Genomic DNA, 24,809 nt, shown 5'->3' on the forward strand with positions numbered 1-24,809 from the left:
TTTTGTGCCCTGTCTCCTGCGGAGCCGCTATTCCCCATGGTCCTGACGGAGTCCCCAGCATCCACTACGGACTACGAGAAATAGAATTATCGGTAAGTAAATTCTTATTTTTACCTCAGAAATTCTGTTTGTGCTCTGCCTTGCAGTCACACCATACAGGGGAATTTTGTCAGGTATTTTGGTTGCTTATCTTGTACTGTTACACCCTAGGGTTACGCTTACATATCATGTCTGCTACACAGGGTGGTAAATCCATGGCTGATCCTGCACCATGCATTGTTGATGCCACGGATTTCTCGGAGGAAAACGTAGCAGCTGAGGGTTCAGGTACTTGGGTTCTATACCCCATGGTCAGTCTGCAGCAACGGGGGCAAATCAAGACCCACTTTAGGCTGTTTTCTCTAATTTACTGACTACGTTAGTAATTAGACTTGCGCCCCCTGTGGGACCTCCTGTGCCAATACAGTCACGTATTGTCCTTGCAGTTAATCCGCCGTGGGCAGATACTCTGTTCTCTCGGTTACAGCAATTACATCAGTCACTAGCTAAGCAAAATCCTGACTCTTGCCCGCCTAAGACCATGGGGTCATCTAAACGGGCCATTACTTCCTCGCAATCCACACATGTTTCGGATACCTCATCCGATTTAGATGGCGCTTTCACTGACCCTTCAGACTCTGATGCAGATGCTTCTGATGGGGAATTTCTGACACAGGTGGATGTTCCTGACCGCTTGGTGGCTATCAGGCTGATACTTGAAATCAAGGATGATGAAGGGCTTCAAGCAACCTCTGGGAAAACCGGGTAAGAAGTTTTCCTTGTCTACGAAGATGCTAGCTCGTTATCCCCTCGCTGCAGAGTTGAGTAACAATTTGGAAACACCACCGCTGGTGGACTCACAAGTTGCGCGTCTGGTGTTCTCATCTGCTCTGCCTGTCACTACCGTCACCTCCCTGAGGGGACCGACGGATAAGCGTGTGGAGGGTTGCTCAAAGTCTATTTGCACACTTGCCTGAGCTATGCATAGGCTTACTATTGCGTCCTCTTGGGCTGCTAAAGCTATAGAGGCCTGGGTTCAGGAAGTTGAGGCGGAACTACCGTCTAATTTTCCTGATAATGCTAGGCAGTGTATTTCATATATTATTACTGCCTCCCAGTATATTTTGGAGCCGGCATCTGATGCAGGTATTCTGGCGGCCAAAGCATCTACTACGTCTGTTCTGGCTCGCCGGATCCTCTGGTTACGGTCCTGGTTTGTAGATCTGGACTCTAGAAAGACCTTGGAGGTGATCCCTTTTGAGGGGAAAATACTTTTTGGGGAAGATCTCAACAAGATCATTGCTGACTTAGCATCTGCTAAGACTGCATGTCTGCCTAGTACTACTCCTTCGGCTCCGAAGGCTAAGAGTACTTCCTTTCGTTCCTTTCACCCTCCAGGTTAGGCAAAGGGTCAGGCTTACCCGATACAGGCTCGCACTTCCAAATCCACTAATCCCAAACCTAAACGTGCCTGGGCTGCCTGTCAGCCTGCTTCCAAAACAGAGTTGAAGACAACTTCAGATGCCTGGGTACAGGAAGTCGTCACTCACGGATACGCCATATCCTTCAAGAAACGTCCCCCTCATCACTTTTGCCTGGCAGACATCCCTTTGGATCAGGTAAAGGCAAAGACTCTTCGTTCGGTGGTTCAGTCCCTCTTGGACACAGGAGTGGTAGTGCCAGTGCCTCTGGCTCAGAGAGGGAGGAGATACTATTCAACGCTGTTCCTAGTCCCCAAACCGAATGGTTCCTCCCGGCCCATTCTCAACCTCAAGTCTTTGAACAAGTTTGTGAGGGTCTCCAAGTTTTGTATGGAAACCCTTCACTCTTTTGTCCTGGGCTTGGGCCAGGGGACTATATGGTATCCCTGGACATACAGGATGCTTACCTACATATACCTATTGCCGTGTCGCATCAGCTATTCCTGCAGTTTGCTATTGGCAACCTCCATTATCAATTTCGGGCCTTACCCTTTGTACTGACTATGGCTCCGCGAATCTTCACCAAGGTAATGGCGGTGATGACGGCCCTGCTCCGCCTTCAGGGTATCAGGATCCTACCGTATCTGGACAACTTGCTGATCCTGGCGAATTCCCCAGACGTTCTCCTCCGTCATCTGGATCTGACAGTTCAGTTTCTGCAAGCCCACGGGTGGCTCATCAACTGGAAGAAATTATCCCTGGTCCCTGCTCAGATCATGGTGCACCTGGGGGCGTTGTTGGACACACACAACCAACAGTTGTTCTTGTCTCAGGAAAAAGTCTTGAAACTTCAGGTCAGGATGAGATGCTTCCTCTCTCGCCCGCCAGTGTCGATACACTCGGAGATGCAAGTACTAGGCCTCATGGTGTTGGTTTTCGACATGGTAGAGTACGCTCAATTTCATTTCCGCCCTCTGTAGAAGCAGATTCTTGCCAAGTGGTACGGCCTGCCTCACCGGATCAGGTCTCACATGATCTCCTTGTCTCCGGATGTTCCTCTGTCACTGAGCTGGTGGCTACAGGACCAACAATTGTGCAGGGGTCGTCCCTTCTGGATCTCCAACTGGGTCCTCCTGACGACAGATGCCAGTCTGAGGGGTTGGGACGCGGTGTTGGAGCAACACTCTCTTCAGGGTCAGTGGACCAGGGAGGAGTCTCTCCTCCCGATAAACATTCTGGAATTGCGGGCAGTGTTCCATGCTCTGAAACTGGCCCCGCAGCTGGTACAAAACATGTACAGTCAGACAACGCCACCGCGGTAGCGAACATAAATCATCAAGGCGGCACTCGAAGCCGCATGGCAATGATGGAAGTGTCAAAGATTCTTCAATGGGTTGAACGCCATCTGCCAGCCATCTCGGCAGTGTTCATTCCGGGGGTCCTCAACTGGGAAGCGGACTTCCTCAGTAGTCAGGACGTACACGCCTGAGAGTGGAGCCTTCATCCCGAAGTATTTCAACTCCTAGTGGACAAGTTGGGTCTACCAGATGTAGACCTGAAGGCGTCTCGACACAATCACAAGGTTCCGGCCTTCGGAGTAAGAACAAGGGATACTCAAGCGGAGTTCATGGACGCACTGACAATTCCATGGAACTTTCGGCTGCCGTACGTGTTCTCTCCGGTGTCACTCCTGCCCAGAGTAGTGAGGAAGTTCAAGCAAGAAGGAGGAATCCTACTTCTGATAGCTGAGTCGTGGCCCAGACGGCATTGGTTCTCAGACCTTCAGGGTCTATCGTTAGAGCGTCCTCTTCTGCTTCCACAATGACCAGACCTCCTCATTCAGGGCCCTTGTGCCTACCAGGATCTGGCCCGGCTGGCTTTGACGGCGTGGCTCTTGAAGCTTCTGTCTTGAGGGCCAAAGGATTTTCTGAGGCGGTCATTCAGACTATGTTGAAGGCCCGGAACCCGGCCTCTGCTCGGATTTATCATAGGGCCTGGAATTCTTACTTTGCTTGGTGCGCCACTAACAATTATGACTCTTACAAGTTTAGTACTGCCAAGCTTTTTGGCCTTTCTACAACGGGGCTTGGACTTGGGCCTTCGTCTGGCCTCCATCAAGGTTCATATTTCTGCCTTGTCGGTTTGGTTCCGGAGAAAAATTGCGAATTTACCTGATGTTCATACGTTCATTCAGGGTGTGTTGCGGATTCAACCTCCTTATGTCCCGCCTGTGGCTCCTTGGGACTTGTCAGTGGTTCTGGAGGCGTTGCAAGAGTCTCCGTTTGAGGCTTTTGAATCTGCAGACCTTAAGTGGCTTTCTCTTAAGGTAATGTTTCTGCTGGCTATTGCCTCTGCTAGACAGGTGTCGGGTCTGGGTGCTTTGTCTTGTAGGTCCCCATATCTGATTTTTCACCGTGACCAGGCGGTTCTTGGGACATGTCCCGGGTACTTACCTAAGGTGGTGTCTTCTTTCCACCTTAATCAGGAGATTGTGGTTCTGGCCTTTACCTCTTCGGAATTGTCTTCCAATGAGCGGTTTTTGGATGTGGTACGGGCTCTCCATAGCTATGTGAAGAGAACTGCATCCCTTCGGAAGTGTGATTCTCTCATTGTACTGTTTGGTTTTCACAAACGTGGCTGGCCTGCTCACAAGCAGACCCTGGCCAGATGGATTAGAATGGTGATTACACATGCTTATGTACAGGCTGGCATTCCAGCTCCTGCTACTATCAAGTCCCATTCTACTCTGTTAGTCTGTTGGACCTTCTTGGGCAGCCCGCCATGGTGCGAACCTTGAACAATTGTGCAAGGCGGCTACGTGTCCTCAGTGAACACGTTCATAAGGTTCTATGCCTTCGATACTTCCGCCTCCCAGGATGCTTCCTTTGGACACCGTGTTCTTGTGCCCGCTGCAGTGCGTCCCCTCCCATGAGGAACTGCTTTAGGACATCCCCAATGTCATACCCTGTGGAGCCCAGTGTACCCCGCAGCAGAAAACGAGATTTATGGTAAGAACTTACCGTTGTTAAATCTCTTTCTGCGAGGTACACTGGGCTCCACAGGGAATGACATTGGGCGTGTCGAGTAGGATCTTGATCCGAGGCACCAACAGGCTAAAAGCTTTGACTGTTCACAAAATGCATAGCGCTGCCTCCTCTATAACCCCACCTCCGTGTACTCTGCGTTCCTAGACCCCATCACAGTGTTGCCTCCTATAGTCCAGATTCCTTAAGCACTGCTGATTGGTGAGCTGCATGGGTTAAAGGGGATGTATGTAAAATAAGTTGGGTCTGGAAGGTGGGGTAAGAATCTGGACTCAGGCACCTCTATCATTGTGCTGCTTAGACAAGGATATGACCTAAATTCATGACCAGAACAGACCAGATGGTTGTCTTATTCCGGCATAGCATAATTGAATAGAGAGTAACCAGACAGTCCTTAAAACTAGTAAATCACTGGCCGCAATGTTTAGACCACAATGAAAAGCCCAACCTACGAATTAGAGTTATATATATATATATACCCCTGATCTCAAACTTCATGTTTAAAGTACAAAATTATGTCAGAAGCTTACACCCAAACAGACTGGAAACTTTACAGGATGCGCACCTGCCTACGATTACACAAGCTCAGAGGGATGTGGCCTAAATCATATTTGCACCCACATGCTTTAGTAAGTGCGATTTTCTACACTATGGAATGACTAATGTTATCAAGTAAAGCTGCCGGCCAGAAAAGAAGATAGATGCCCACCGGAGCCATAGCAAATTCTTTTGCAACTGCATACACATTCGCAACCTACGGGCAAGAATATCGATTATAAGGGTAGCCCTATGGCTACATAAACTGGCCGCGGCAGTAGTGACACTGGCGCCATGTTTCAATATGTACATGATCACAGCTGAAGGCAGGTACATGCCCCATAAATAGCCATGTCATGTCTGCCACTCCCCATTATCTTCCTATGAATCTGCGATTAAAATCTTAGTGTGAGCACAATCGCAACAAAGCCTTGGCAGATGCGCAGTGCAATCATGGCACACATGTGCAGTCTGCTGATAATCGCTCTGATGCCTGAACATCAGCATGGCATACAAACATTCGCTAATAATAATTACACAAGGGTAAGATGACGGGCGGAATCTTGCTGCATACTTTTATCAATGGAAAATGGTGTCTGTGGGGTTTATTTAATATAGGACAATTTATGTCATGGGATTAAAGCTGAGTTTTACATAAAGGCAGAGCTTGGAATTTTGAGCTTGAAACCTCCAAAAATAACTGCTTTACATCCCAAAGCAAAATTATCAAATGTCAGTAAATCTGCCAAATTGCATATGATCAGATTTACTAGCCAGAGAGGTACAATCCATGATTTATGTTCCATGGTGGGCACACTTATTACTACAAATGTATTTCTAACTACACACATTCCCCATTGTAGTATATCTCTTGAAGAAATGGAGAGCTAAGTTGGGTGGCGTTATATATGGTGTAGATAGCAAAGGGCCTAATATACCATTTACCTAGCTTGGAAAAGCCTTTATACTGTATGTTTACTATGTAACTCTACTAATGAGCCATCAGGCACAGGTTCCTTTACTAAACATTAGATAGCATAACTGCCATTTACTCTGAAGACTTAAGTCCCCTACATGAGAAAATAATTTACTACTAGGAAAATAAATCTCTCTTACCATATCTGTATAATTCTACAGGTGCAAGTACTGTACAGTATCTATACATGATACAGACCTTTATACAGTGATATCATCTAACACTTAACACCAGTGAGAGAAATTACCAATCTAAAAGGTAGATATTGCTGCATTTATACAGCTTGATAAGGAAAGAATATGACAAGTCTATACTCACATCCATGATTGGGTGCCAACCATATAATATGGGTCTTGATGGTAACGTATTTTCACGAAATTAGTAAATGTAGCAGCAAATATGCAGCAACACACGGCACGTCCAGTAGCTAGCAAAGCAAAATCTACTCTGCCATAATAACAAGTTCCTCAGCACAGCGCCGTCTTGGTGTCTGTGACATACTTGGTGATGTCATAGAATGCTAAAGTGTTAAGTAGTACTATAATAGATGCATAGACTTTAAGACCTAGTATACATAATGCACATCATGTATTAACCAAATTACATTATGGGGCTAATTCAGACTCTCGCAGTCTGAATTCTTTTGTGGAGTGCGCACGTGCACCTCGGGAGCCCAATGAGATCGCCTCTGCCTGATTGACAGGCAGTTGCAGGGCAGGAGGGGGCATGCCAATGGCGTTAGAATGCAGTTGGCGGGGCGCGGGCCAGACAACAGAGGCGTGTCTGGACCGTTGGGGGCAGCCGCTGTGACCTGGGGCGTGGTGGGTAGCGGCCTGCCAGCGTACAGAAGCTGCGCTGGCAGGGAGCTACTTGCCAGGTACAAAAGCGTCGCTGCCGTGTGATACTTTTGTACCTGTGCGGGGGGAGGGAGGGGGAAGTAGGGCCTGATATGCGGGGCGGACTAGCCCTGTGCTGAGCGTGCACCCGCATGTCAGAGTAGATGATAGTAGATGTGCTAAATTTAGCACATCTACGATCCGATCTGAATTACCCAGCATATTCAGCATTTATCATTCCAGTATCATGATCTGTCCTTAGAATTTTGCTTGCTGCTTTTAAATTGTATTCATTTAGTAACATTTAATTTTAACAGATTACACTATCCTGATATTTGTATAATATTGGGCAAGACATTTTATCATTATTATTATTATTATGGTCATTGATTTATGCAGTGTTCCAGTGTCCGAAAATGGGAAAAACAGAGAACAAATAAAGTGCTTCAGTTACCGTCCCCCATCCTTGGCACCCCTTACCCCCCTTCCTCTCATGACACACACACACAGTCAGGCCCAGCGACAGGGTGGGGAAAGGGGACACTTGTACAGGGCCCCAAGTATCAGGGACTCAAATAATGGGGCCACAGTGCCAATATTGCTTAAGTAGCAATACAATTAACAGGTCCCCTAAATCCTCCCCCCTCTTTTTTTGGTCCATGCTGTATTGCCATCAGTATGCATGTCCCTGCGCTGAAGCTTTTCTGTATGTCCCTGCCACCGAAGATCCGGGTAGCCCACCTGGAAAACCTATCGTGCTTACAGTCACTCAGAGTGAAAGGCTCCTTTTTTTTTTTTAAAGATCCCCTCTGCCAAGTTAAGGGGGGTTGAGGGGGTCCCAGAGATATCAGTGTTCAAGATTTCTGTTGCTAGCCCTGACCCTGACCCAGACCCCTAAACTAAACCTAATGCCTGCAGTAAAATTGTATGTTTCTCTTATATAGTGTATTGCAAGAAAATATCTGTGAATCCAATGGTACTGTAAGTGTGATTATATACAGTGGGGCAAAAAAGTATTTGGACAACCACCAATTGTGCAAGTTGACCCACTTAAAAAGATGAGAGAGGTCTGTAATTTCCATCATAGGTACACTTCAACTGTGAGAGACAGAATCTGAAGGAAAAAAAACAGGAAATCACATTGTATGATTTTTAAAAATGTACTTATATATTCTTGAGGAAATAAATATTTGGACACCTATCAAGCAGCAACATTTCTGGCTCTCACAAACCTGTTACTTCTTCTTTAAAGAGCTCTTCTATCCTCCACACGTTACCTGTATTAATGGCACCTGTTTGAACTGGTTATCTGTATAAAAGACACCTGTCCACACCCTCAAACAGTCCGACTGCTACCTCTCCACCGTGGCCAAGACCAGAGAGCTGTCCAAGGACACCAGGCACAAAACTGTAGCGCTGCACAAGGCTGGAATGACCTACTCGACAATAGGCAAGCAGCTTGGTGAGAAGAGATCAACTGTTGGCGCAATTATTAAAAAATGGAACAAAAATACAAAATCACTGACAATCTCCCTCGACCTGGGGCTCCATGCAAGATCTCACCTCGTGGGGTATCAATGATCTTGAGAACGGTGAGGAATCAGCCCAGAACTACACGGGGGGACCTGGTCAATGACCTCAAGAGAGCTGGGACCACAGTCACAAATGTTACCATTAGTAACACACTACGTTGTCATGGATTGAAATCCTGCAGCACCCGAAAGGTCCCCCTGCTTAAGCCAGCACATGTCCAGGCCCGTCTAAAGTTTGCCAGTGACCATCTGGATGATCCAGAGGAGGATTGGGGGAATGTAATGTGGTCAGATGAGAGCAAAATCAAACTTTTTGGTATAAACTCCACTCCGTGTATGGAGGGAGAAGAATGATGTATGACATCCCAAGTACACCATACCCACTGTGAAGCATGGGGGGTGGAAACATCATGCTTTGGGGCTGCTTTTCGGCAAAGGGGACGGCGACTGATCCGTATTAAGGAGAGGATGAATGGGGCCATGTATCATGAGATTTTGGGCAAAAACCTCCTTCCCTCAGTAAGAGCATTGAAGATGGAACGTGGCTGGGTCTTCCAGCATGACAATGACCCCAAACACACCACCCGGGCAGCTAAGGAGTGGCTCTGTAAGAAGCATTTCAAGGTCCTGGAGTGGCCTAGCCAGTCTCCAGACCTCAATCCAATAGAAAATCTGTGGAGGGAGCTGAAAGTCCGTGTTGCCCGGCGACAGCCCCAAAACATGACAGATCTAAAGAAGATCTGCATGGAAGAGTGTGCCAAAATACCAGCTACAGTGTGTGCAAACCTGGTCAAGAACTACAGGTAACGTTTGACTTCTGTAATTGCCTACCAAAGTTATATTACGAAGTACAGGTTGAGTATCCCATATCCAAATATTCCGAAATACGGAATATTCCGAAATACGGACTTTTTTGAGTGAGAGTGACATACTGAAATCTTTGTTTTCTGTGGCTCAATGTACTCAAACTTTGTTTAAAACACACAGTTATTAAAAATATTGTATTAAATGACCTTCAGGCTGTGTGTATAAGGTGTATATGAAACATAAATGAATTGTGTGAATGTAGACACACTTTGTTTAATGCACAAAGTTATCAAAAATATTGGCTAAAATGACCTTCAGGCTGTGTGTATAAGCTGTATATGAAACATAAATGCATTCTGTGCTTAGACTTGGGTCCCATCACCATGATATCTCATTATGGTATGCAATTATTCCAAAATACGGAAAAATCTGTTATCCAAAATACCTCTGGTCCCAAGCGTTTTGGATAAGGGATACTCAACCTGTATTGAGTTAAACTTTTTGATTGTCCAAATATTCATTTTCTGCAAGAATATACAAATAAATTGTTTAAAAATCATAGTGTGATTTCCTAGTTTTTTTTTCAGATTCTGTCTCTCACAGTTGAAGTGTACCTATGATGGAAATTACAGACCTCTCTCATCTTTTTAAGTGGGTCAACTTGCACAATCATTGGCTGTCCAAATAATTTTTTGCCCCACTGTACTTGCACTTCTTTGCGGGGCGATAACTTCTCCCCTAATTTAATTCAGCCCTATGAATAGAGGTTGTGCAGCAAGAGTTACTCTCTGCAGCTTGTCACTCAAATTACATTGTTGCATTTTTTGCAGAAGTGGAGCTGGGAGCTTTAACCAGCTGCAATAATTAAGCTGGGTACACATTAGACCAGTGGTTCTAAAACTGTGCTAAGCTGGGTACACACTAGACCAGTGATTCTAAAACTGTGTGCTGTGGCACTCTGGGGTGCCTCAGTACATTTGCAGGGGTGCCTTGGATTTGTGACCCAGGACCAAATCAAATTATTTATAGTCAATGTTATAGGCAAAACCAGTGCTGGGGCAAATCCAGTCCCCCACCATATAATTGGTCCTAAGGATGACATAGATAGATAGATAGACTTTTTTTTTTTTTTAAAAGCCCCACTCTGCCAAGTGTGGGGGTTGAGGTAGCCCCAGAGATATATAGGTTATCTTTGGTTTATATATGGAATAGGAAATGCTATATCAGTAAAAATCTCTTGAATTGTATTGGGAATACATTGGCAGTGTTATTTGAATGCAGGGGATGTGTGCCAGGTATAGCAAGCAATCATAAAGTGGTTTATGCTCCGCATCGGTGTCTGAGACTGCAGTATAAACAATTATTCTAGATATTTTGTTTTTTTATTAGCGTTTTAATGGATACTAGCAAAATTCATGTTTTCATTGTCTCTTGCATATGTTTCCCAATATCCTGTTGTGGAAGCAGCTGTGTAAGCCAACTTATTCCTAGCAGCCTTACCCAGGAAGTATAGCCATTTGCCATTATACTGTAGATCAGAACTATGCAACATGTGGTCCACCAGCTTCTGGGGACTACAAATCTCAGCCAGCCTCCATATGGCAAGATTTGCTTGTATAACAGCTGGAGAACCACATGTCATCCTATATCTGCCCAGCTGCTTAGAAAATGCTTAGAAATGTTTTTCCCCGTTAAGAACTGTGGCTGTTTATTGCTTGCTATTTTCAGTAAATCAATACACAAGTCTACAGTAATGGTGCAAACATTAACAATGATGAATATATTCTGCTAACGTTGTTTGTTCTACTTTTCAAGTAAACAAGAATTCATACTGTATCTTGTTCTGAATTGTGATACTGTACCTGGCGTTATGCTCAAATACATATCCTTATTCTGGCTGATTTGGGTGGCAAGTTTCATGGTGAGCATAATCTAGGCCCTGAATAAGTACTTTCCACTTCTGATACAGGGCTTATACATGTGATATCATTTGTACATGGCATTCTGTCATGGACCAGTTTATGTGGGTCTTCTGACACCTATAGCTGAGTAGAGTGTAATATTACAGTATATCACATTCGGTCTCCATACAGCACTTTATAATTGGATATAATGATTGAATATAGGTGTTGAGGGAGCAAGATCAGGATTTAAAGTAGAATATTACAGGGGTTTTTTTTCTGCACACTGCGTCTCTCTTTAGTCAGATGAGCTGCTGTACTTTTATAGGTGACCAACCTATTAGAACAATTGCAGTAGAAAATTAAAGCACTGCGCTCAATCCTAAGAATAGTATTATTGAATGTGTTGATTTCCCTCTATAAGGGTACTAGGAGTATATGTTACCTACTGATAAATAGGATATTTAATTGAATAGAGTTGATAATGGTAAATAGATAGATGTGTAATTGAAAATATAACTGATTCAAATAAATTCAAACTGTGTTTTTATTGTAAAAAAGATTAAATCGATATAGGTTCCTTATGGTCTAAATCTTTGCGTAGTGCACTCGCTCAAGCTGGCAAATGAAGTCCATACGTTAATTGAACACACTTCAAAAAAAGATATGGGAATCCAGAAAAAAAGGGGAAAAAGGGAATGAAAAAGAACAATGAAGAAAATTATGCAAAAAAAGAAAGAATGCACAGTGTCTTTCAATTAATGCATAAATGAACAAATTTTTATTGTACAAGCGCTATAGATAGGTTGGTAGTGAGGTAAGCCTGTGGATATGGGAGTCCGTGTAGTGCTGTGCAGTGTGGTGGAATTCGCAGGGAATGAACAAGTACGTTACTCCGGACTAGTTTTTCACACCCACCTTGGTCTCCAGTGGTTCGCCTCGGTACAGGCGCCCCAGTGGAGTCCGGTGGGTTCGGGGAAGAAACACCGTCAAGGGGCAGGGAAATTGCGGTAAACGCTCCTCCAAGCTGTTGCCCGCAAAAATCCCCGCCACACACAAATACTCACCTGAGGTCACTTCCCGCTGTCCGCTTCGTCTCTGTTCCAGCCCTCGGTCTCTCTCTCCCGGCGTCTCCCTGGTAACACCTGCCTGTTGCCGTCTCGTCGGGTCACGTGACCGGGTCTCCGTACTCTCTCTTTCTTTAGCGTCTTGCTGTACTGTATTGTGGATAAAAAGTCTGTGTCTCCAACGCGTTTCAACCCCGTTAGGGTCTTCCTCTGGGAGTAATGATTAAATTTGGAGTTAATGTACTTGGTCTTTTAAGTCCATATCGATAGTAAAGTAGGTCACCTCCCTTTCCCAAGCCACTTATGCTCCCTGGACACATACACCACAATCACCAAAGAGATTCATGGGGATCACAGTAATTCAATCATGGCAAAACAGAAGTTCACATGCAGGAAAACTATCCGTCATTGATGGAGCATTTTTAGAGGTGTTCCATTCCACTGAATTTTGTACCAAAGCTTCTGGTTTTGGCCTATTCTTTTGATTTTTGTGACTTTGTTGTAGCTCAACAGAGAAGGGCGTTTACAGGTACATTCTGAGCAATGTATTAAAAAGCTTGACCCACACACAAAAGGGACACAACGTAATAAGTGTTTACTGAGAGTTAAGCACAATTATTTACCTTGATCTCTCAAAGCAAAGGAATTTTGCAGTTCTTAGTGGGCCAATTTTCACTGGGGGGCCTGGAGCTGGAGCTCCATCCCTGCTCATCAGATGAGCTTTGTAAATGAGGCGCAATGAATGACCTGAGGTGAGCATGGACCTAGAGTCTCCATAAAATGCTGCAAGCATAATGGCTTATATCCGGTAACAGTGGGCTGGAGACAGTACTGGAATGAGGCTGTTTGATTGGGGCAAGTCTTAAAACAATATATTCTCTAAAGTTAGTTTTGCAGGGAAATATATTTATCGCTTTAGTTTGTTCTGCTCACGGAGCCAGAGAATGTGCTGTGGCTAAGACAAAGGAAAATAATAGTGTCTTCCACAATAAGATCTACTGAATGATGTGACCAGTGACCAGTTTTAAACATTACAATAGTGTAACCGGAATATTTTAGTATAGGTTAAGTCTCCCATATCCAAGATGCCAAAATCTGAAATATTCCGAAATTCAAAACATTTTGAGTGGTACTGAGATATTGACAACTTTGCTTTCTGAATATTCAGTGTATACAAACTGTTTTAGTACAAAATTATAAAAAAAAATACTGTATACAATTATCTTCAGGCTAAGTGTATATGAAACATAAATGCATTTCGTGTTTACACTTGGGTCCCATCTTTAGGATATCTCATGGTATGCAAATATTGTAAAATACGGAGAATTCCGGAATCCAAAACACTTCAGCAACCAAGCATTTCGGATATCAGAGACTCAATCTGTTTTTTGTTTTTTTTCAACATCGTGTACGTGTCTTGTATGCATGTACGGCATTAGTAATACAGGTTGAATATCCCATATCCAAATATTCCAAAATACGTAATATTCCGAAATACGGAATTTTTTGAGTGAGACTGAGATAGTGAAACCTTTGTTTTCTGATGGCTCAATGTACACAAACTTTGTTTAATACACAAAATGATTCAAAATATTGTATTAAATGACCTTCAGGCTGTGTATAAGGTGTATATGAAACATAAATGCATTCTGTGCTTAGAATTAGGTTGCATCACCATGATATCTCATTATGGTATGCAATTATTCCAAAATACGGAAAAATCCGATATCCAAAATACTTCTGGTCCCAAGCATTTAGGATATGGGATACTCAACCTGTATGTGGCCTTCTGGAAAACATCCATAAAAGCACCCATGAGGTTCTATACACCTCAGCGTGAATAAGTATCTCTGTGTCTTTTGAAAATCCGTGTGGAAGAGCCCTTTAGGTGAAATGTCCTCTGTATTTTAATTAGGTCTTTTGTGTAAATGGAGTAAAATGGTAGGATTATATAGTTCTACCATGATGCAGCGTTGTAACGTGACTCTTCTTGTTAAAAAGAAAAAACATTCATTTTGGAATTTGTGTTGTGTTTTTCTGGGAGAGAGTTTTTTTGTAACATAATGGCCCCAATTTATCAAGCCTTGGACAGTGATAAATAGCATGGTGGTAAAGTACCAACCAATCAGCTCATAACTGCCATGTCACAGGCTGTGTTTGAAAAATGACAGGAGCTGGTACTTTATCACTGTTCTATTTATCACTCTCCAAGGCTTGATAAATCTGGGCCAATGTTAGTTTATTATGCATTGACTTTTCTGTTTGGTAAGTAACATGCAGAAAATATCTCTGTTCATTTGTTTACTTTTCAGAGTTTGGGCTGTTACCCTGTGGAGTTGGAACGAGGACCTAGAGGCTTTGGGTTTAGCCTCCGTGGAGGAAAGGAGTATAACATGGGATTATTCATTCTCCGACTTGCAGAAGATGGTCCGGCAATCAAAGATGGACGCATTCACGTATGTAACAGTATAACAATGTTTATTGATTTATCTAGCAGGTACTTGACATGTACCAAAATAAAATAATAGCCAATGTCCAGTGCACAATGTAGTCATTACCATGTCTCATCCCCAGTGTTCCTTTGAATAGCTGGTGTAATTGTTTATAGCTTGAATTTAATAGCACATAATGCTATCTGTTTAGTCATACTGTGTATGGGATTCCCTTTATTTACCAGAATGTGTTACTCTACAAAAATACAGCCATCATTGTCCTCTGTCTGTCTTTGTGTGGTAGATACCTACTCTCCTGGAATATTGGGAGACAGCTCAATAATGTAGGCTAACCTAGAACTCAACTGTGACTTCCAAAGTGCTGGCTTCATAGTTAAATATTTCAGGGCCTATCTATCAAGCTCTGTTAAGATACATTGTAGAGATAGGGTTTTTTCTCTTTATTCATCTTATTATCACAAATGATTGGACTCTACTGCATGGGAATCTATTATTTATCAACAGTGCAACAGTAATTCCCTGCTTCCCTGCTTGGTTGTCGCCGGCATTGCCATAACAGTACAAAAATAATCTTCCCTTCAGCTCTGCTTCGTTATACAACCTGTGGGGGCATGTACTTGTCCAGAGCTAAAAAGCGGGCAATGAAGATAGTAAAAGACCAGCTACACCCCAGCCACAGCATGTTTAACTTGCTTCCTTCAGGCAGGCGTTACAGAGCTGTCCCCGCCAGATCCACCAGAAGCCTCAAAAGTTTCTTTCCTAAAGCTGTCCGCCTGCTGAACTCCTGAACATTGACTGACTAGACGTACATGTAACTAACTTGTGTCCCTACGGTATACCTATCTGTGTAACTTTACTTGCCCCCCACCCACACACCGACACACACACACACACACACACACACACACACACACACCTGCTTACCTGTTACCTACTTGGCTGTTGTATAGCAAACCGAAGACAAATTCCTAGTATACATAAGTATACCTGGCCAATAAAGCTGATTCTGATTCTGATGTGACCCATACACACACTCTTTGGTATCGTTCTGTGCATAGTACTAAAGTTTTCACCAGAGTTGGATGTGGGTGGGTTATATTGTTTCCATGCAGGGTAAATACTGGCTGCTTTATTTTTACACTGCAATTTAGATTTTAGTTTGAACACACTCCACCCAAATCTAACTCTCTCTGCACATGTTACATCTGCTCCCCCTGCCGTGCACATGGTTTTGCTCATTAGAGAAAAAATGTGCTGCTGCGATCAGGTCTGAATTAGGCCCTATGTTCCTATGTATACAGTGTATCCCCTGTGGATATATCCACCATTATAGGACCATATCCCTTTCCTGCTTGTTGAGGAGTTTACCCCCAACTGCTATTCCTATTCTTAGCTATAAGGACTTATAACCCAACAATACAGACCCATTATGTATGTTTAGATGATTCACATGCCAGTACCTATTTTTAATCAGCGTTTGTGGGTGGAAATGGAATTGAGTATTAGTCTCTGATATATAATTATGTGTTTTATGGCAACATCTTATATTGTTTTATTTTAAATGCCGCCTTATGGTCCATGTTCACGTCATACAGGGTCAGTATCTGATACTAAAGTATGGTCATACTCCTGAATCAGTCTAGGTTAAACCCTGGGGACATCATTTCCATAGCAAAATAAATGAAGGAGTTCATTAATTGAGGTTGGCTTCATTACAGAGAGACCACACCTTGTCACCTTGTAGTACCCACAATTTCGATAAGGATCACTAGGCAACCTGGCATTTACGCCACAGATGATAAGATGTAAATATGAGGAACCCATAATCATTTACAAACCAGCTCCTCTTGGAGTTATGTCCAATGTTAGACAGATAGCTAATTTGTTATCTGCCCAGGGGGTATAGCATGACCGCATCACAGCTTGGCTGATGCTAAAAATAGGATTTTAATTACCTACCGGTAAATCCTTTTCTCGTACTCCGTAGAGGATACTGGGGATCCATTTAGTACCATGGGGTATAGACTGGTCCACTAGGAGCCATGGACACTTTAAGAATTTGATAGTGTGGGCTGGCTTCTCCCTCTATGCCCCTCCTACCAGACTCAGTCTAGGAAACTGTGCCCGAGGAGACGGACACACTTTGAGAGAAGGATATAAAAGGATAGTGGTGAGATTCTGAACCAGCACACACAAACAAGAGGAAAGCCATGCTAACCAAACTTGGAACAGGAACAGCAACAGCTGAACCAAACAACAATACTTAACCAAGTAACAGTGCAGGACGAACAAAACACTGGGCGGGCGCACAGTATCCTCTACGGACTACGAGAAAAGGATTTACCGGTAGGTAATTAAAATGCTATCTTCTCTTACGTCCTAGAGGATACTGGGGATCCATTTAGTACCATGGGGAAGTACCAGAGCTCCCAAACCGGGTGGGAGAGTGCTGAGGTTCCTGCAGAACTGATTGACCGAACTGAAGGTCCTCTGAGGCCAAGGTATCAAACTTATAGAACTTTGCAAACGTGTTCGAACATGACCAAGTAGCTGCTCGTCAGAGCTAAAAGGCCAAGACACCGCAGGCGGCCGCCCAAGAAGAACCCACTGACCTAGTAGAGTGGGCCTGTACAGATTTTGGACATGGCAATCCTGCCGTGGAATAAGCATGCTGAATAGTGAGTCTGATCCAACGTGCAATTGACTGCTTTGAAGCAGGACACCCAATCTTATTGGGATTGTAAAGAACAAACAGCGAGTCCGATTTCCTGTGACAAGCTGTTCTCTTCACATACACCTTCAAAGCCCTCTCAACATTCAAAGACTTTGAAGTAACAGAGGTGTCGTTAACAACCAGAACCACAATTGGTTGGTTGATGTGAAACGCCGACACCACCTTAGGAAGAAATTGCTGACAAGTCCTGAGTTCAGCTCTGTCCTCATGAAAGATTAAATAGGGACTCTTGTAAGACAACGCCCCTAGCTCCACACACACATCTTGCTGAAGCCAAGGTCAACAGTTTTCCACATAAGATATTTTACGTCTACCTCCTGTAACGGTTCAAACCAGTCCAATTGGAGGAACTGCAGCACCAAATTGAGATCCCAAGGTGTCGTGGGAGGCACAAAAGGAGGCTGGATGCGCAGAGCCCCTTTCAAGAACGTCTGGACCTCAGGAAAATAAGCCAATTGTTTCTGAAAGAAAATGGACAAAGCCGAAATCTGGGCTTTTATGGAACCCAGACATAGGCCCACAACCATACCCGACTGCAGAAAAAGCAGGAAACGTCCCAGATGAAATTCCACTGCAGAATATTTTCTGCTCTCAAACCAAGAGAAATATTTCTTCCAAATACGGTGGTAATGTTTAGACATTACCTCTTTCCTGGCTTGGATCATAGTCTGGATTATCCGGAATTCCTCTCCTGGCTAGAATCAGTCTTTCAACTTCCATGCCGTCATACGTAGCTGTGTTAAGTCTTGATAGACAAACGGCCCCTGTTGCAGGAGATCCTGTGAAGAGGTAGAGGCCACGGATCTTCCAGGAGCATCTCCAGAAGGTCCGCGTACCAGGCCCTTCTTGGCCAATCCGGAGCAATGAGAATTGCGTGAACTTTTTCCCTTTTTATTCTTTTCAGAATTCTTGGAACCAGCGGAAGTGGAGGGAAAACGTACACCATCTGATAGACCCATGGAGTTGTCAGTTCTTGGAACACTGGGCGGACTGCTCAGTCAGGCGCCATCTTTTTTTCTTGTGACGGATTGCATCTGAATGAGGAAGGGGCAGCGGTGCTGGGGGGTAGGATGGTTAGTAGGTTGGAGGAGCTTTTAAACTAGGAACCTGGGGGGAGGGTTTAGCTAGAAACTATGGGTCATGCATCGAGTATAGTAGGGATGGTGGTAGTGAGATAAAAGGGGGTGGAGAAGGGGGAGGGAAAGTGCAGCCAGTAAGGGTATTTACATGGGTTCTAATAAGGGTATTAAGAAAGGTATTGCTAAAGCATTAAATAATAAAAATTATGTGTCATCATTACAGCCTATAGAAAATGTTGTATGGGACTTAAGAGAAAATACTTATGTCAGGGCGGTGAATTTAAACGGGAACATTGGGTTGACCAAAGAGAAAAGTAAGGTGGGCAATACTAAGTACGGTGGGGTTGGAGAGGGAGCGAGAAGGACATTCTGTGTCAGTAACTCTACGGATGCACTAGTTAAGCAGGATGGGAAATCTTTAAGAAAACAAACGAATAAAGGAACCGATAAACTAAAATGTGTGCTTGCAAACGCAAGAAGTCTAGCAGGTAAAATGGGGGAATTGGAATTGTTAGCATCAAAGGCTGAGTATGACATTATAGGTATTACGGAAACATGGTGGGACGACTCTCATGACTGGGTTGCAAACTTGGAGGGGTATTCTCTTTTCAGGAGGGACAGGGCTAACAAAAGAGGAAGAGGTGTATGTCTTTATGTTAAACCATCACTTAAATCATACTTAAAGGAGGTTATCTATGAGGAAACTGGTGATAATGTGGAGTCACTATGGGTTGAAATCTCAAGTGGGGAAATTGATGCAAAAAAACTAGTCATAGGCACGTGCTACAAACAGCCAGATATTAGCATACATGAGGAAGTACAACTATTGCAGCAAATCAAAACGGCTGCGGGATTGGGGGACATCCTTGTGATTGGGGATTTTAATTACCCGGATATAAACTGGAGTAACAATTTATGTGCTAAAGCGAGGGGCAGCAGGTTCTTAAATATGTTTAAGGATCACTACTTGTCTCAATTAGTCGAGGACCCAACTAGGGGTAAAACTACCCTGGATCTAGTAATTACTTATAATGTGGACATTATATCAAACCCTAATCTTGGGGAGACTTTGGGTAACAGTGATCACTATATGATCACATTCGACATCAGTTTCATGAAACATAGCTACAGGGGTTCCACCAAAACTTTTAACTTTAGGAAGGCTAATTTCAGTATGCTTTTATGTGCACTTAACGACATAAAGTGGGAGGTTCTGTTTAACAACAAGAACACTTCGGAAATGTGGGATGTTTTAAAAGGGTTGCCGGATAGCAATATTCATAACTTTATTCCCATGGGCAGTAAACGCAGAAGTATTAAACTCAAACCGATGTGGCTTAACAAGAAGGTTAAGGCAGAAATGGATAAAAAAATAAGCGGGCTTTCAAAGCATTTAAATCTAATGGAAAGGATGAGTCTTTCGAGTATTACAAGGAGTGTAATAAGAAACTCAAAAAAGCAATAAGAGCAGCTAAAATGGAAAATGAAAAGCAAATCGCTATAGAGAGTAAAACCAATCCTAAAAAGTTTTTTAAATACATAAACGGTAAAAGGTTAAAAAAGGAGAATATAGGTCCATTAAAAGATGAATTAGGAGAATTGATTAATGATGACGAAATAAAAGCTGAAATACTGAACAAATTCTTTTCATCAGTATTCACCAGTGAAGAACTGATGGTGGGAGTAGAGCATAATAATTGTGACAGTAATGATTCATGGTTAGATACTTGTTTAAGCGAAGTAGTAGTCCGGGAGAGACTAAGCAAAATTAAGATTAATAAATCACCTGGTCCTGATGAACTTCACCCGAGGGTTCTTATGGAGTTTAGTTCAAAATTAGCACGACCCCTATACTTGATTTTCAATAGTTCAATTAGATCAGGCATGGTACCGAAGGATTGGCGTATAGCTGAGGTAGTACCCTTATTTAAAAAGGGATCCAAAAATCTTCCGGGAAACTACAGACCAGTTAGTTTAACATCTATAGTGGGGAAAATATTGTAAGGAATTCTAAGGGACGGCATACAGGAGTATCTACAGTCCACTAGGATTATTAGCAAGAACCAGCATGGGTTTGTGAGGGACAGGTCATGTCAGACTAACTTAATTAGCTTCTACGAGGAAGTGAGCCATAATCTTGATCAAGGAAAAGCAGTGGATGTGGTCTACTTAGATTTTGCAAAAGCCTTCGATACAGTTCCTCACAGGAGACTGATGATCAAATTAAAGGAGCTTGGCCTAGGAAAAACTATTTGCACATGGATAAGCAACTGGTTGGATAGCAGGGTACAGCGAGTAGTGGTCAACGGGAAGTCCTCAACCTGGTCCCCAGTAGTAGCGGAATACCACAAGGGTCCGTACTCGAACCACTACTGTTCAACATATTTGTCAATGACCTAGAAATAGGCCTGGAAAGCAGAGTGTCAATCTTTGCAGATGATACTAAACTGTGTAAGGTAATTAATTCAGAATTGGATTTGGAGTCCTTGCAGAATGATCTATCTGAACTTGAACTCTGGGCGTCTAAATGGAAAATGAGGTTCAATACAGACAAATGCAAGGTTATGCATTTTGGCACTAAAAAAAAACTTGCATCCTACTTATTAAATGGGGAACGTCTAGGGAAAACAGAGTTGGAAAAAGATTTGGGGGTATTCATTGATAATAGGCTTAATAACCATACACAATGTCAAAACGCAGTAAAGAATGCAAGTAGGGTGCTAGCATGCATAAAAAGGGGAATTGAGACAAGGGACTCTGATGCAACCATGCCCCTGTATAAGGCATTAGTACGTCCGCACCTGGAATATTGTGTTCAGTTTTGGGCACCATTGTATAAAAAAGACATCGGTGAACTCGAAAGGGTTCAAAGGCGAGCTACTAAATTGATTAAAGGCCTAGAAGGACTGTACTATAAGGAAAGACTTACTAGGTTGAATATGTATACATTAGAAAAGAGGTGCCTATGAGGAGATATTATTAATATCTTCAAATATGTAAAGGGACATCACAAAGAGTTATCAGAGGAATTATTTATTAAAAGAACACAGTTTAGTGGGCACTCGCTGCGACTGGAGGAGAGAAAGTTCCGAACGCAACGGAGGAAAGGGTTCTTCACTGTTCGGGCAATCAGGATGTGGAATTCCCTGCCAGGGAAGGTGGTAATGGCGGACTCTGTAATTTAATTTAAAAAAGGAATGGATACATTTCTGAATATAAAAGCTATCCGAGGTTATAATACTTGAAATATCAACGTGGTTAATCCGGGGGTAACATGAGTTATAGTAGCTAACTAGGCATAAAACATTATTCAGCAAGTATGTAGAATCATCACAACTTAAAACAGGTTGAACACGATGGGCAATTTGCCTCTATTCAACCTCAAATACTATGTTACTATATATGTATGTCTACTGCCACTGCCTGTGGGTCTCTCGACCTGCAACAATACTGCTTGAGCTTCTTGTTGAGGTGAGAGGCATCATGTCAATTTGTGGACATCCCCATCGACATGTCAAGCACATGAACACCTCCGGTGAAGGCCCTACTCCCCCGGGTGCAGGTCTGCTGAGGAAGTCTGCTTCCCAGTTGTCTACTCCCGGAATGAAGACCGCCGACAACGCTACAGCGTGGTGTTCTTCCCAGAGGAGAATTCTAGATACCTCTGACATTGCTACTCTGCTTTTCGTTCCTCCCTGTCGGTTTATGTACATCACTGCCGTCACATTGTCCGACTGAACCTGAATGGCCCAATCTTGAAGAAGATATGAGGCCTGCAGTATGGCGTTGTATACATCCCTGAGTTCCAGAATGTTGATCGGAAGGACGACTTCCTGACTTGACCATCTTCCTTGAAACTGCACCCCCTGAGTGACCGCTCCCCAACCTCTGAGGCTTGCGTCAGTGGTTAGCATAATCGAGGTGAGAAGTCTGTAGCCACCACAGAAGAGAGATCCTGGCCTTTGGCAACAGACGGATCCTCTGGTGCATGTGAAGATGCGATCCGGACCATTTGTCCAACAGATCCAGCTGGATGGGCCTCACATGAAACCTTCTGTACTGAAGCGCCTCGTAAGAGGCCACCATTTTTCCCAGATGGCGAATGCATAGTTGCACCGATATTCGGGTTGGATTCAAGACATCCCGAACCATCCACTGCATTACCAATGCCTTTTCCAACGGAAGAAAAACTTTCTGCGACTCTGTGTCCAGTATCATTCCCAGAAACGGGAGCCTCTGAGGTGGCTCTAAATGAGATTTTCAAAAATTTAGAATCCACCAGTAGTCTGGTTGAGAGCCCAGTGCTGTCCAGCAACCACTTCCTGGATGGTGCCTTTATCAGAAGATCGTCCAGGTACGGAATTATGTTCACTCCCTGCTTGCGAAGGAGAAACATCATCTCTGCCATCACCTTGATGTACATCCTTGGTGCCGTGGAGAGACCAAATGGCAGGGCCTGGAACTGGTAGTGACAGTCCTGTAGTGCAAAGCGTAGATAAGCCTGGTGTGGTGGCCAGATCGGAATGTGAAGGTACGCATCCTTGATATCCAGAGACACTAGGAATTCCCCCTCCTCCAGACCTGAGATCACCGCTCTCAGAGACTTCATCTTGAATTTGAACACTCGTAAGTACGGGTTCAACGATTTTAGATTCAAAATCGCTCTCACCGAACCGTCCGGTTTTGGTACCACAAACAAGTTGGAATAGTACCCCTTGTTTTGCAGATGAGGTGGAACTGGAACAATGACCTGAGTCTGTACCAGTTTTTGAATGGCATCCTGTAAGGTTATACTTGCCTCCTGTGAAGCTGGTAAGCCTGATTTGAAGAATCTGTGAGGTGGGAGCTCCTGAAACTCCAGTCTGTAGCCCTGGGAAATAAGATCTATGACCCAAGGATCCTGGCATGATGTTGTCCAGATGTGACTGAAATTTTTTAGTTGGGCTCCCACCTGCCAGTCTTCCAGTCCACGCGGTTCACCGTCATGCAGAAGGCTTTGAGGAAGCAAAACTGGAGCTCTGTTCCTGAGAACCGGCAGTTGCTGGTTTGCGTGGTTTACCTCTAGCGCCTCTGTTTGCAGTAGAAGATCCTCTGACTTTGCCCTTAAACTTGGCAGTCCGAAAGGACTGTAGGGTAAGTCTTCCTGGTTGTGGGAGCTGCAAAAGGAAGATATGTGGACTTACCCACAGTAGCTTTGGAGATCGATTTGTCCAGTTCATCTCCAAATAAGGCCTCTCCTGTGAAGGGTAGGCCTTCCACGCCTTTCCTTGGAGTCCGCGTCAGCAGTCCACTGGAGTAACCATAAGCCCCTGCGTGCTGACACTGCCATAGCAGTGGTGCGTTCATTAAGCAAACCTACTTCTTTATGGCTTCCACCATAAAGTTTGCAGAGTTCTGTACATGTTGCAGGAGTAACACAATCTCCCCCCTAGAAAAGGAATCCAATCCTTCAGTAAGGTTACCCGACCATTTAGCAATGGCTTCAGTAATCTACGCACATGCTATAGTGGGAATCTGGGCCACCCCAGCAGCTATGAACAAGGATTTGAGTGTAGTCTCAATCTTACGATCAGCTGTGTCTTTCAGGGAGGCTGCACCAGGGACGGGTAACACAATCTTCCGTGACAACCTGGACACAGATGCATCCACTATCGGTGGATTTTCCCATTTTTTCCTATCCGCAGGAGGAAAAGGAAAGGATGAGAGTAACCTTTTAGGAATTTGAAACTTCTTATCAGGATTAACCCACGGTACTTCAAACAGGGTATTCAATTCCTTTGACACAGGAAAAGTGACTGAGGACTTCTTTTTTACATTAAAACAAGAATCCTCACACTCCTCTGCCACCTTATCAGGAATTTGTAGCACATCTCTGATAGCTTCTATAAGAGCCTGTATTCCCTGTGATAGAGCAGCATCCCCCCCTTCTGAATCCACCTCTCCTTCCTCCATGTCTGACCTCTCAGCGTCAGGGTCAGACTGCAGAATATGGGCCAGAGTTCGTTTTTGTGGACAAATGGCAAGGGACTGAGACGCTTGTTTGGAGTCTCTGTTCATAATCTCATCCACAGACTGTCTTAAGTATTGAGTCTCTTTCTCATTGCGGGACAATTTATTAGCCATATTAGAAATCATTCCTTTGAGGGAATCCAGCCACACTGGTTCAGCCCCGTTAGCCTGATAAGGTGCACTACACTGAGTACATAGTAGTGAGCTCCCTGGGGAAGAGGAACACTCTGCCGTACATGAAACATACTCTTTGCCTGACCTAATGTAAATGTGACAGCACACACACAGGAAAGGTTAAAAATGCAATTAACCCACAAAGAGCACTTCCAGGGAGAGACAGAGGTATTTGGCACCAGCACTCCGCGCCCTTATTG

The 24,809-nt window shown here is 43.9% G+C and overlaps 1 protein-coding gene across 3 annotated transcripts in view; it reads left to right on the plus strand.

The window, feature by feature from the left end:
* Positions 1–24,809, plus strand: part of MAGI3 (membrane associated guanylate kinase, WW and PDZ domain containing 3) — a 676,662-nt gene that overhangs the window by 622,440 nt on the left and 29,413 nt on the right. For all 3 annotated transcript variants that reach the window (XM_063955402.1, XM_063955400.1, XM_063955401.1), the window contains one exon: positions 14,473–14,616. In XM_063955402.1, coding sequence (XP_063811472.1) covers positions 14,473–14,616 — 144 coding nt within the window. The remainder of the gene's footprint in view (positions 1–14,472; positions 14,617–24,809) is intronic.

This window comes from Pseudophryne corroboree, chromosome 2, assembly GCF_028390025.1.
Source record: "Pseudophryne corroboree isolate aPseCor3 chromosome 2, aPseCor3.hap2, whole genome shotgun sequence".
In the NCBI taxonomy this organism is placed as follows: domain Eukaryota; kingdom Metazoa; phylum Chordata; class Amphibia; order Anura; family Myobatrachidae; genus Pseudophryne; species Pseudophryne corroboree.